Genomic DNA, 11,398 nt, shown 5'->3' with positions numbered 1-11,398 from the left:
TCACTGTCTGAGTCTTGAGTAGCAGTAAAGAACGTGAGGCACCTTTAGTGTGGTCTTGTTCTGAAGCACCAAGTTCTGTTTCTGAATCTGTTCATGATGTTTGACTGCATTTCATTTCTTCTCTGTGCTTTTGGGAGGGGTTATTATTCCTCCTGTTGACACAGGTGATAACTGACCTGGGGTAGCAGACACTACTCCCCTGTTCACTTCTTCCTGTGTATTGGGGGAAGAAGACAACAGTTAGTACCTGTGACAGGTCCTACTTTTTTCTGTCCTGGTAGTCATCAGCACTTCCTTGCCCCACTAATGCAATTCAGGTACTCCAGATTTAGGATACTGAGTAAAAGCAAGGTGCCATTACACAACAAAGATGATTACCTTTTAAACACCTCACCAGTACTGCTAATCCAAGTGTTTGCTTACAGCTTGCAAGTGTTATGGTAAAACACGTTGTTTATAGCATCACCGAGTGGTTAGGCACCACTGACCACACTGGTCAAGGTGAGCCAGGCCAGGTGTGAGCAGGGAGGTGTTAACCACCCTGAGCTGCCTCAGGAGAAGGGATGTGTAATGCACTCTCAGCTGCCTGAACTGCACATCCTCAAACCACCTACCAGCATGTCCAAGTAATTTGTGTGTGTCTGGATATTATGCCGATCTTCTGCTGCCACCTTCTTAAAGTTCTTCAGCTTCACAGGGACTTTCTTTGCCACGTTCACAAAAGGAACCATCCATTCTGCACACTCTGAAATGCTGTCCCAATCTAAGCCTAGAGGAGAGAACACAGGAGTGTATTTAGAAACCATGAAGGAGTTGCACAGTGTTTCAATATGGTCATAAATTAAAAAACAACAATACTGCATATAAAAACTCAGGAACATCCTCCCAGACACTGCCAGCATTTCCTTATGCAAACGGTGGTGGCTGAAGATGGTGAGTACAGGTTAACAAAGGTTCCTGTTGCTCACCAGAGGAGGCTGAGTTGACTTGAACACAAGGTTTTGGGTCACACTACACAAACATACACTGTGCGCTGCAGACAGACATGCATGACTGCTTGAGAACTGCATTTTAGGAGAAAAAGCCAAATCTATAGCTCATGTTCCCCCAAACAACTGGAAGTCATAGAGCAAGTATTAGCACAAAAGCAAGAACAATAAATCTGCCCCATTTCCTTAGCAAAGACTGCACTGCTGAAAGTGTTTCCTTTGCTGAGTCTTTGTAACATCTGAAATAGTGGTGGGAAGGAAGTGAAATTAGGGGGCAGAGAAACCCACAGAACAAACTGTTAGTGTCCATGTAGCTTTAGCTCTTTGGCAGCCTGGTAAACCAACACACTCTTGGCGGCCTCAGGCCTGTAACAGCTTCCAGAATTCCCTTTACAGAGGTGTCTTACCTGATGCTTTCTTAACTACTTCAATTGAGGTATAGTGGCAGAGAGCTGCAGCAGCTAGTGTTCTGTACTGGAAGTCCAAAGAATTCACATCCAGAATACACAGGTCTAAAAGCTGAGGAAATGAAGAGTTAGAAACAAGATGATACTTTTAACATAACCCTGTCTCAGGGTGGGCTGTGCATACAGCAGTCTTCCTACAGCCTCTGCCCTGTCACATTGGCTGAGCTTTTCAGCATCAATAGTGTATGTCTAATTTATTTTTGGCACTGACTGCAGTTAAAGTGGATCTCTCAGAATTATGCAAACCAGTTTGCACTTTTTCCAGCAACAGGCAAGACACTTAGCGTGTGCAGATTGAAGTACACCTTTAAACTCTTAGCAGAGCTCCAGGAAGGTATTTTCTTAACTTTAAATACTACCTAGTGTAGTCTTTAGGTCACTGAGCTGGGCAGCTGGACTTACAACAGATGCTCTCTGAGGTTGGGCACAACATATGCCCATACAAACTGAACCACAGCATTTCAAAATCGTCAAAACACCCCTGAGGCTCCTTTCTCAGCAACCACACAGCAACACTGTTAGGGACAACACAGGTAAGAACAGCTGACTGTCCTATATTATCCACCTTCCTCTCAGAGCTGCTGCTTACACAATGCTGTAGTGCATAGTGATTCAAAAAATTAGATGGATTTTTATTTTTCCAGTGTACAGAAAAGTCTTACAATACATGAGAGCAGGGAGACAAGAAACACAGGAGTACCTGTCCTCAAAACTGAGTATTAGCTTCTCTGGCAGAGTCAAACTTGTACATTCCTTAACCAACTAACAGGTGAGGGCAAACAAGGGAACACTTCTTTAACGGCTTTTGGGGTGTAATGTTCAGTTGTGATTGTCATCGCTCCAAAAAGCATTTTCTGATCAATTTTACTACCTACCTGTGCTATCTGAATGAACTTTTCCTGAGAATACTGAGGTAGCAGCACTTTTGGAACATCCTTCAGGGCATCCACTTGAAGATAGAGGTTCAGCCAAGAGACAATGGTCACTGGACAGAGTTCCCATTTTAAAGCCTGAAAATATTTAACCATAAATCAGCACTCAAGGATAGTTTTGTGCTTTGATCCCTTTTCCCATACCTCTCCTTCTGAGATTATTGCACAGATCCTCGAAAGACACTAAAGATTATGTACAATTTCAAGTACAAATATCCATTGTAGATTGCATTCTCTCTGCTTTTTGAACAGGCTGTGCTACAACCAGCACAAACATGTATTCCTATACCCTTGCAGTTGGACCTTATGTATCTGCTCCATTCAGAAGGAGGAAAGTTAGAGTACGTCCTCAAGCCTTCAGGCTAACTGCCTGAACCCACAGCTTATACTTATTAAAGAAGAATAAATGCATAAAGAGCTCTGTGCTGGTGAAGACATGAGGAACACTGAGCAGTGTCAGGTCTCTGCCTGCCTCTCTCGAGGCCTGTTCCTGGACAGCAAGGGACCTTGGCAAGTGCAGTACACGGACAGCCTTCTAGCCTGCCATACAGCTGTGCCTGGCTGTACTGTTACACAGCCTTTATGTTCATACAAGCAGGAGAATCCTGTCCTTTCCTAACAGGGATTGCACCCCAGCCAGGGGCTTCAGAGGCCACTGCACATACAACAAAGGTTTCACTCTTCTTCAGGAACAGGGACATGCTAAATGTGCCTTTTCTAAGCAAATAAGTGACATTAAAATACAAGGCTCAGCTGGACAGTCTTTCCACAGGCACTTAAAAAACACAGCAAAGTTATTACCTTTAACATAATAAGTTCCATTCTTACAATATCATCTTCACTGCAAGCACCATCAGTGACATAAGCAAATTCCTGTATTTTAGGAGCGTAGATTTCCTTTAAAGGGAGGGAGAGGAAGGAAAATGAAGATTATTGAGAATACATTGGCAAACACTTTTCTGTCCATATTGACATGTTAACATTTCTTATACTGGAACAGTGTTTTCCTCACTATATGAAGTGACTTGAAACTTACAGGATGAGGCAATACTAAAACCCAAGCAGGTTATATGTTACCTGTTGTAAAACACAACGGATGTACTGCAACTCTTTCAGCTTTTGGGGAAATAAATGCTGACGAAGCAAATCAGAACACCATTTATACTGCTTTCTACTCAGCCATTCCAATTGATGTAAAAGCATTCACCATCCTAAGTGAGATCAGGGGCTTCCAAGTATAAAAACTTAACATTTCAAATTTTCCTCTCAGCCTAGCCCACTATGCACTACACAAAAATATGCTCTTGGCTCACAGATGTAGCACACGTAAGTATCACCATCACTGCACTTTAAAGGACTAAAGCTCCACTAAATGGGTTTATAAGGATATCACCCTGATACAGAGGCAGTTTGAGAATTAGGCTTGGTTTTGTTCAAATCCCACACCCATTCCTGAGATTGTTTGCCAACTGCTGTATATTTGGAAAAGGACAAGACAAAACAAACTACTTCTAGCACATTTGCATGCCTTTTAAGTTCATGTGGTCTCCTTCCCTGCTGCTGAGGAAAGGAAGGACAACGACTACACTCCAAGAGACTGACATATGCACAGCTGAAGGAAGAAAAAAAAGATTTCCCCTTCTGACCTTCAGTGTCAGTACAAAACTGTGTTGTATGTTGTACAGTTCCAAAGATTCAGACAGAAGAAATAGATGTTATCACTGTCTTCTCAGTTGCTCCAAATTCAACATCCTCCTCCCTGTAACAGAGCTTCTTACCTCAAGTTTGGAGGCAATGAATAATGAGGTAATTCCTATGAGCTGCAGCATGCTCTTGTTAATGTTCTTTTGTGTCAACATGAACCTATCAAAAAAGTCTTGAGCTAGGTAGAAGGTTTCCCGGTGGAGTGCGTACACCTCACACACCTACAACAAGAAAAAGAAACAGTTCAGCTTTCTGTTACAAGAGTCAGTGTACACACACTGGAGTAGTCAAGCTTTAATAGCAAAATGCAGCATGCACTACTTTGCACACACACACTGCCACATACCTGGGTGTGTTAGGATGCAGAGGTTAGTATGGGATTGGAAAAGCTATTTCCCATGCTCCCACCTAAACATGAATTGCCTATGATGTACTAACATACTTACAAAGTATACTTTTTCCAATTTAAATAGCAACCAGTTTTCCTAAATGAGTACAAACGGTTTTCCAATCAAAGAAAGTCTCATTGAGGAATAAAAAACCCAAAACCAGCAATTAATCAGCGTGATTAAGATACTCAGGGCTCAAACTCCAAATTGAAGCCACCGGACAAATCCCCCCTATACGCCTCGTAGTTCTATCCCAGGGCAGAACCACTGAAAAACTGAAGTCTTTGGCTCTACAGCAAATAAGCCTGGAAGCTCCTGCTGGAGGGGCTCTGCTGGCAAGGCAGGAGCACTGCCTGCAGCCCCTCGGGCACTCGACAGCCTCACTAAGCAGGAACAAAACTGCGAGATCAGCCATCTGCTCCGCACTGCCGCGGGTTTCCCTGGCAGGGAGAACATTTAATACTCGCATTGTATCAAAGTGTTTCAAATGCCACTTCAACAAAAAAGGAAAGGAGACTGCCCAGGCCTGGGGATCTTAGAGAGAGGCCTTCTCTTTCACCTAATCTCTAATTGAATGTGGGTGGGTCTACCACAGCTCCAGCTCCTCTGCAACTCTGCATCCCTTTAGCTAGAAAACAGTTAGATATCTACACATTACTTACAATCTACATACAGTAAAGAACAGGGACAGAAAAGAATATCCAAGAAATAGATCCCGAGTGCTTCATTATTTCACTTGGATACAAAGTCAGAGGAAAATCTCACTACTACTGGCTATTTCCCAAGATAAGGTTGAAAGCTCATTTGCAAATTAAAACCCTTCCTATCCATCAAAAATGCAACTGGTTGGCAGTATTAGCACAGCCCATTCTTTTAGACCTGATATAATATTTGCCAGTTGATGTGCTACTCTAATAGCATTAACTACTGCCCTGAGAAAGATTCAGAACTAAAACTGTACAGATCAGGCACACCCATAAATAAATGGCACAACCTTTATAAAAATGTATTGCCCAAACATAACATCACTTGGTCATGTTAAATAGCATCTCAAGTTGTTACAGAAGACAATGTTAGGAGCTACTAGGGAACACTCAAAGTTGCTCTAATCCACTGTGACATATAGAAACACTGAGCTGGACAACAGCAATGCCCTTGTTGCCATTTTTGTTTGGAAACTGAATGATTTCCTGTGAGTTCAAGATTTAAAAACAAAAGCAACAAAACAATTGAATGGTGAATTACACATTAGAGGAAGTAGTGAAGCAACAACTGGAGCAGTTTTTATTTTCAGACCATATTTTTTAAAAAAGGAATGAAAAATCTCCAACAAAACCTTTTCCTTGAAATGCCCTGCTACTAGCACTGACTGCTCCACCAAGACAGCAAGAGTGCCACTGTAACATCTGCTTCCTTGGGTGCTTGATATGAAATTGATAATCCTGCAAGATCCCTTCTGCTGACAGGCAAGGATTGCAAGAGGCAAGGATTGCTTTTGGCAGTGGTGATTGAACCTGCTCAACAGAGTTCTTGGAAACACCTCCAAAACACAGTTCTCTGTTTACAACATTGATGCACCTTTGCATAGGCTGCCAAGATCGAGAGCTTCCATTTTGTCTGACAGCTGGAATAGTCTGAAGTAAACCAATTAGACCAGACCATGGATATTATCTATTTGTAATCCTTTCACATACGGATCTGTCTATATCAAGAACCTTCAGATGTCAGACACTGATGCACTACTTCCTCTGCTCTCTTCCTAGCACAGAATTAAAAAGTCACTATTAAGCCAGAGCAGAGCAACAGGGGTTGACACCTAAGAGCTCTTGACACAGACGGGATCAGGGGGATGACTCAAATACTCAATACAGACGCAGTTGTGTCATGGCTTAGACACAGTCTAGCATGCAAAGTTAGAGTTTCATAACTAATTTGTCTACACCAATTTCAATACACGTGTCTCAAAATTAGATTTCTCTCCCTTGCAGGCAATAGTATGGCAGAAGCAAAAGTTAAGTACTATTGCTCACTGTCCCGTGTGGAAGGTTCAGCGTCTCCTGCCTGGGAAGGCCTGGATGTAGATCACCAAGGGGCTCAAAAGAGTCACTTGTTTTGTTGCATAACTGTACATGTTGGTATTAGACCTGTGTGTAAAAGCTGTGCTTTCACCTGCTGACTTCACAGGCACAACACATGGCAAAGCAACTGAAAGAACACACCTCTAAGAGCCAGTCTAGCAGTATCGATCTCATGTGAGGCTGCAAACTAGTATGTAGTGATGTGAAGTGTTTGCAATGAGCATATCTGTTCTCCTTCGTCAGGATGTTGAGCCAAACATCTTTGGAGTTTCCCCAGCTATGGAATAGAATTACACAAAGCATTATTAAGTACATATACAATTCACAAAATGAAAATAAAAATGCTATTATTTACAGTCATTCAGAAACAAAAAGATCCTTATGGTAATTAGAACAGTGCAAGTACACTTTGGGAATTTTACCCCAGCACAAGAGCAGCTTATCAAGGTCATCACCAAGTCCTGTTCTATAGGACAGACAATAAAATAGACCATATGTCTCCCAAAGCTGCACATACACCAGTTTCCTATTCTGTCTAGTTAAGTGGCAAGATAAAAACCAAACCCTCCCCCTAAGACCACACATCCCTCCCCAAGAAACACAAAACAAACATGAAGTTGTCCAGTTTAGTTTGAGAAAAACATTTACAGATGGTGTTTCAAAGTCACTCATCCATCTCTTTCTTCCCTAATCTACTTCAAGGCTCAGAAACAGGCTACTGAGAGAAAAAAAAATGAGTTCTTGCTTATTTCTAACTTGTAATTTACTAGCACTTCAGTCTACTTGGAAAGAAGATGTCTGCATCATTAATATGGCTTATTTGTAGCTGTTATTACTCTTGATACGGGGGTTTTATTAGATATACTTCTCATCCTGCAGTTACTAAGAGGGACATCACATGAACCAATTAAATGGTGATTTCCTACTGAAGTTTTTAGAGTTATATATTTACCTTTCCCCAAGCAGTAGAGAGACAGAACTGATCACTGGTATTGCTTACAAATTCTAACCCAGACCAGTTTTATTTTACTGCCATCAGAAGTTAAAAACTAGAGAGATACTTGCTTCTTTAATGCAGAAGTCTCCCCATTTAAGTAGACAGGGGTTAAGAAATCTATTATGACCTCCCTACACCAGTTAGAGAAGCATGAAGAAGGCAAGAAAAATAAATTATCCTCTTATTCTGTTGATCAGAAAAGATGGAGTTCAGCTTTAACAGATGCTTATCAACAAGAGGGTTCAACACCTTGCATGGAATTCTGTATCTGAACATATCTTTGAGACCCAGCAGTTTTCAACAACTGGTTAAAGGATCCCATGGGATTTCCTCAGTCAATGAGATTTCCTCAATCATCCCTTTTTTTTTGTCGTTTTGAAACCACTTGGCACTAAGCTTTCCAACACATACAAAAATGTGATTTGATAGGTATAGAGAAGACCATGCTGTTCTTTAAGGCACAGCTGAGCAGGCCTGGGAGCAATATGGAGAGAGAATCACAGAATATTCAGAGTGGGAAGGCACCTACAAGGGTCATTGAGTCCAACTCTTGGCTCTGCACAGGACATCACAGATGTACTTTCTGGTCACTGACCAAAAAATAACACTGAAATAAGTGCTATTTCCAATAACACCAAAAGAAGTTCAGTTCAACCATTACATACCTCTTAACCACTTAAGAGTCTCCAGTGTTAAGTTATAAAAGGACAACCCTGAAAGCTGTTAAAATTATCTGTCCAGTGTGTTTATAAGGCCAGGGAAAAAGAACAACCAACATGCAGAATTTCTGCTATTTTTTTGGACATTGAATTTTTTGTGGGATGAGGAGACAGAGGTATGTATTAGACAAGCACAATACACAACAGATTTTATTTCAATAGTGCAGCATATTTGATAAAACATCACCTGCTGCATCCTGCAAACTTACTTGAGTTCTGGCAAAGGTGATGGATTTATGAAGAGGTTCCTGAACCTGTATTTTTTAAATCTTGAGAAGTCAGTGGTTACCGATTCTTTGTGAGGTGTTTCAATAATTATGCAAGGTGAGATGCCTCCTGTTATCGTGGGCGGCCAGCAGCTCTGCAACATAGACAAAGTAGCTCATAAATGCTGATTCTACTGTGAGAGCAAGAGAGGCAGGAGGAGGTTACAGTAACAACAACACATGTAATGTATGTTAGCCTTTTTGGCTCTCAGCATGGATTCAAGTACTGAAACCAAGACAGACAGAAATTAAATGCCAACAAAACCTTTCATGGTCAAGGCAGAATATGTATAAACAGATTTGATGGACTTAGAGAACTCAACATTGAGGAAGACAACTGTTTTTAGTTTAAGAACCCACAGGTAACCTATCCATTGCTTGAGTTGCTCAGTTACAGTACCAAAGGCAAGGATACCCATTGCTACTAAAACACAAGACATTATGTTGCTAGTACTATCTACTTATCTACTCAGAGGGAAAAGAAAGGAGAGGGTGGAGGTTCTACTGTCTTGAGGTGGAAATTGAGTAACTTGTTATCTTCCAATTAAGCACTCCAGAGGGGAGCCACCCAGCTGGGCTCCAGAGCTAGATACCCACTGAGCAAGCAGCAGCTGTGAACTATCTCTCAGTTTGCCAATGCCAAATATGGGATGCAGTGACTCAAAAGGAGAAGAGCACAAAGATATTCACACAGAAAGCCTCAGACAGGGAATTCTAGATTGCTGTAATGAACTCTGTAACGTGTTTCACTAATGTTTATTTGGTTGTACATAACCAATACAAGTAAGGAGGTATCACATGCAAGGATCACATGCAATGCTTGTAATGGCTGACAGCCTTCAAAATGGTGACACAGAACTTCATTCTCTGCAGAGCTGGGGGAAGCCCATTCACAGAGAATGGCAACACCTGCCCCTGAACACAGGGACTTCTCCTATAGATCTGACTTGAAGGTAAACTACGTAAAATTCCCTTAGTATAACAAAACCTATTTATAGCTAGACTGAGGTATCCCAAGAGTGAAGTTACTATTCCAGCAGAATTGGTCTTAATGCACATGGCCAAGAGAAAAGGGAGATCCTGCTCCTGCTTCTCTCCTGTGATCCTCACTGCCCAAGTTCTGCTCCTTCCTTCTTTTGTCAGCTCTGATGCTGGTCAGACCCTCTGCTGGGGTGATCCAACTCACTAACCTGACAGCACATTAACTTATTTTGTAGTGCCAAATTAGCAAGTTGAACCCACATAATGCTTTGCTGAGAGAGAACCAAAAATGGAGCAAGGCAGGGGATGGAGTGCATGGCCAGCTGCCCAGGAAGAAGGGACAGGGAAGCAGGATTTGTCCCTTTTGGCAAAGATACATTGTGACACACCATTTACTTTCACCCAAAGTACAGCTGACATACTTGCACTGCATTTTTTCCTACTCAAGGTTTACAAAGACTTCACAATCAGAAGAGTTTTGCTTTACCATAGGTATTAGTCTTATTTACTTTACAAACAGAAAAAATTGCAAACAAGTTTGTCTGGAAGAGGAAGTTGTATTATACTACTAATCTTCTTTAGAACAAACAACTGTACAGCCCCTTACTCATTTTAGGAGTAGCCTGTGCTAGCAAAAAGATCTGTAAATTGATTTAAATAATCAAAAGAGCTGTTAAATGAAAGCACAGACAGCCTGCATGGCCAAAGTCTTAACTAAATGGCCGTGAAACCACACCTAAAGTTAAAACAAGTGCAATGATCTTGTTTGGACCTGCCTCTAGGCCTTACCTGCTCTGCACATGGAATTGTCCTGAAATATCTGGGTTTATTATCTTTTTTTACACCTAACCTTACTCTGCAGTGGCTTTCACATTGAAAGACTCTTTATCTGCAACAAAGTTATGTATGAAAAAGCAAAAGCATATAAAAAGGTGCCAAAGTGCTGAGTTCTCAAAATTTTAATATCTGAAGATACAAACTCGCCCTACTCAATCCTTTGTGGTGTGGAATGCATGACTTCACACCCAGCAACATAAACCAGATGGATTCCCTCACCTAGTCTGAACTAGTATTCAGGATTGAATTACCTTAATCTCGTATTGATGCTTTTTAGCGATTTTCCCATCTTCTCTTTTGTTAATCTCCTGCTGAGAAGAAAGACACACATCAACATACTGACAGTGACCAGCACACCCACCTCTCCAAAGCTCAGGCAACCTGTTGCTACCCCTGTCCCACTTTCTAACTGAACAGAGTTAAAGATTGTCCCATCCAAATGTACTGAAGAACTTTCAGTATTGTTAAACTTTACAAGTTGCCCAAATTGGTCACCTCTGCTGTTCTCCTTTTTCTGGTCTGGAGATATTCTATTGCTTGAAGTTCTTGTGGAGACTCTTCTTGACAGGACAGTGGCTGCTGCTGCTTGGCTTGCAAACGGCTACTGCAAAGAGCAAAGCAACATCAGACGTGAGGAGTGCAGCAGTTGTTGGATGAGTACAGATAATCTTGGCATAATACAATGCTAACAGCTTACCTGCGTCTTGACATCTTCTTTGGGTTGTAAGATCTCTACCTGGATCAAAGGAATAACATAATCCCAGTTAGTATAGCCTCAAAATTAGGACCAGGTTCCATACTTTGCACCACAAAGAGCAGCATGGCTCACACAGCTCCAGTAGAAGGGCACAAGCGTTTCACTGGCCTGGTGAATGCCTCAGCAGACAGAGCACCGCTGTGGTATATAACCACACACAGCTCTGTGTCCCGGTGCAGGGTGCCCAGATGCACCAGTGGTCACTTGGGCTCAGGCTGGCAGGGCTCGTTTACATGCAATGCTTGTAAGCCTTTCCCTCCCGGGCTGGGAGGGAAACCGTAA

At 41.9% G+C, this 11,398-nt stretch overlaps 1 protein-coding gene across 1 annotated transcript; it reads right to left on the bottom strand.

The window, feature by feature from the left end:
* Positions 1–111: 111 nt before the first annotated feature.
* CCNE2 (cyclin E2) lies at positions 112–11,070 on the bottom strand. Its single transcript, XM_009069186.1, has 11 exons — positions 11,057–11,070; positions 10,855–10,963; positions 10,611–10,667; positions 8,485–8,636; positions 6,701–6,836; positions 4,167–4,313; positions 3,190–3,285; positions 2,332–2,466; positions 1,397–1,508; positions 615–769; positions 112–213 (listed from the first exon to the last, which is right to left on the bottom strand). The coding sequence occupies exons 1-11, from the start codon at positions 11,068–11,070 to the stop codon at positions 112–114; spliced, it is 1,215 nt and encodes a 404-aa protein (XP_009067434.1).
* Positions 11,071–11,398: the final 328 nt, after the last annotated feature.

Source organism: Acanthisitta chloris, unplaced genomic scaffold, assembly GCF_000695815.1.
Source record: "Acanthisitta chloris isolate BGI_N310 unplaced genomic scaffold, ASM69581v1 scaffold14112, whole genome shotgun sequence".
Taxonomy (NCBI): Eukaryota; Metazoa; Chordata; class Aves; order Passeriformes; family Acanthisittidae; genus Acanthisitta; species Acanthisitta chloris.
The sequence above is the reverse complement of the archived record's forward strand: the minus strand, read 5'-3'. Positions and strand labels throughout refer to the sequence as shown.

Bases quoted from the DNA above. Each gene is read 5' to 3' on its own strand.
- CCNE2 (XM_009069186.1), bottom strand. The intron at 4,314-6,700 runs GTGTGTTCTTTC...TTCTTGTTGTAG, and splicing joins TGCTAGACTGGCTCTTAGAG to GTGTGTGAGGTGTACGCACT. The intron at 214-614 runs GTAGGTGGTTTG...CCCAATACACAG, and splicing joins CAAATTACTTGGACATGCTG to GAAGAAGTGAACAGGGGAGT.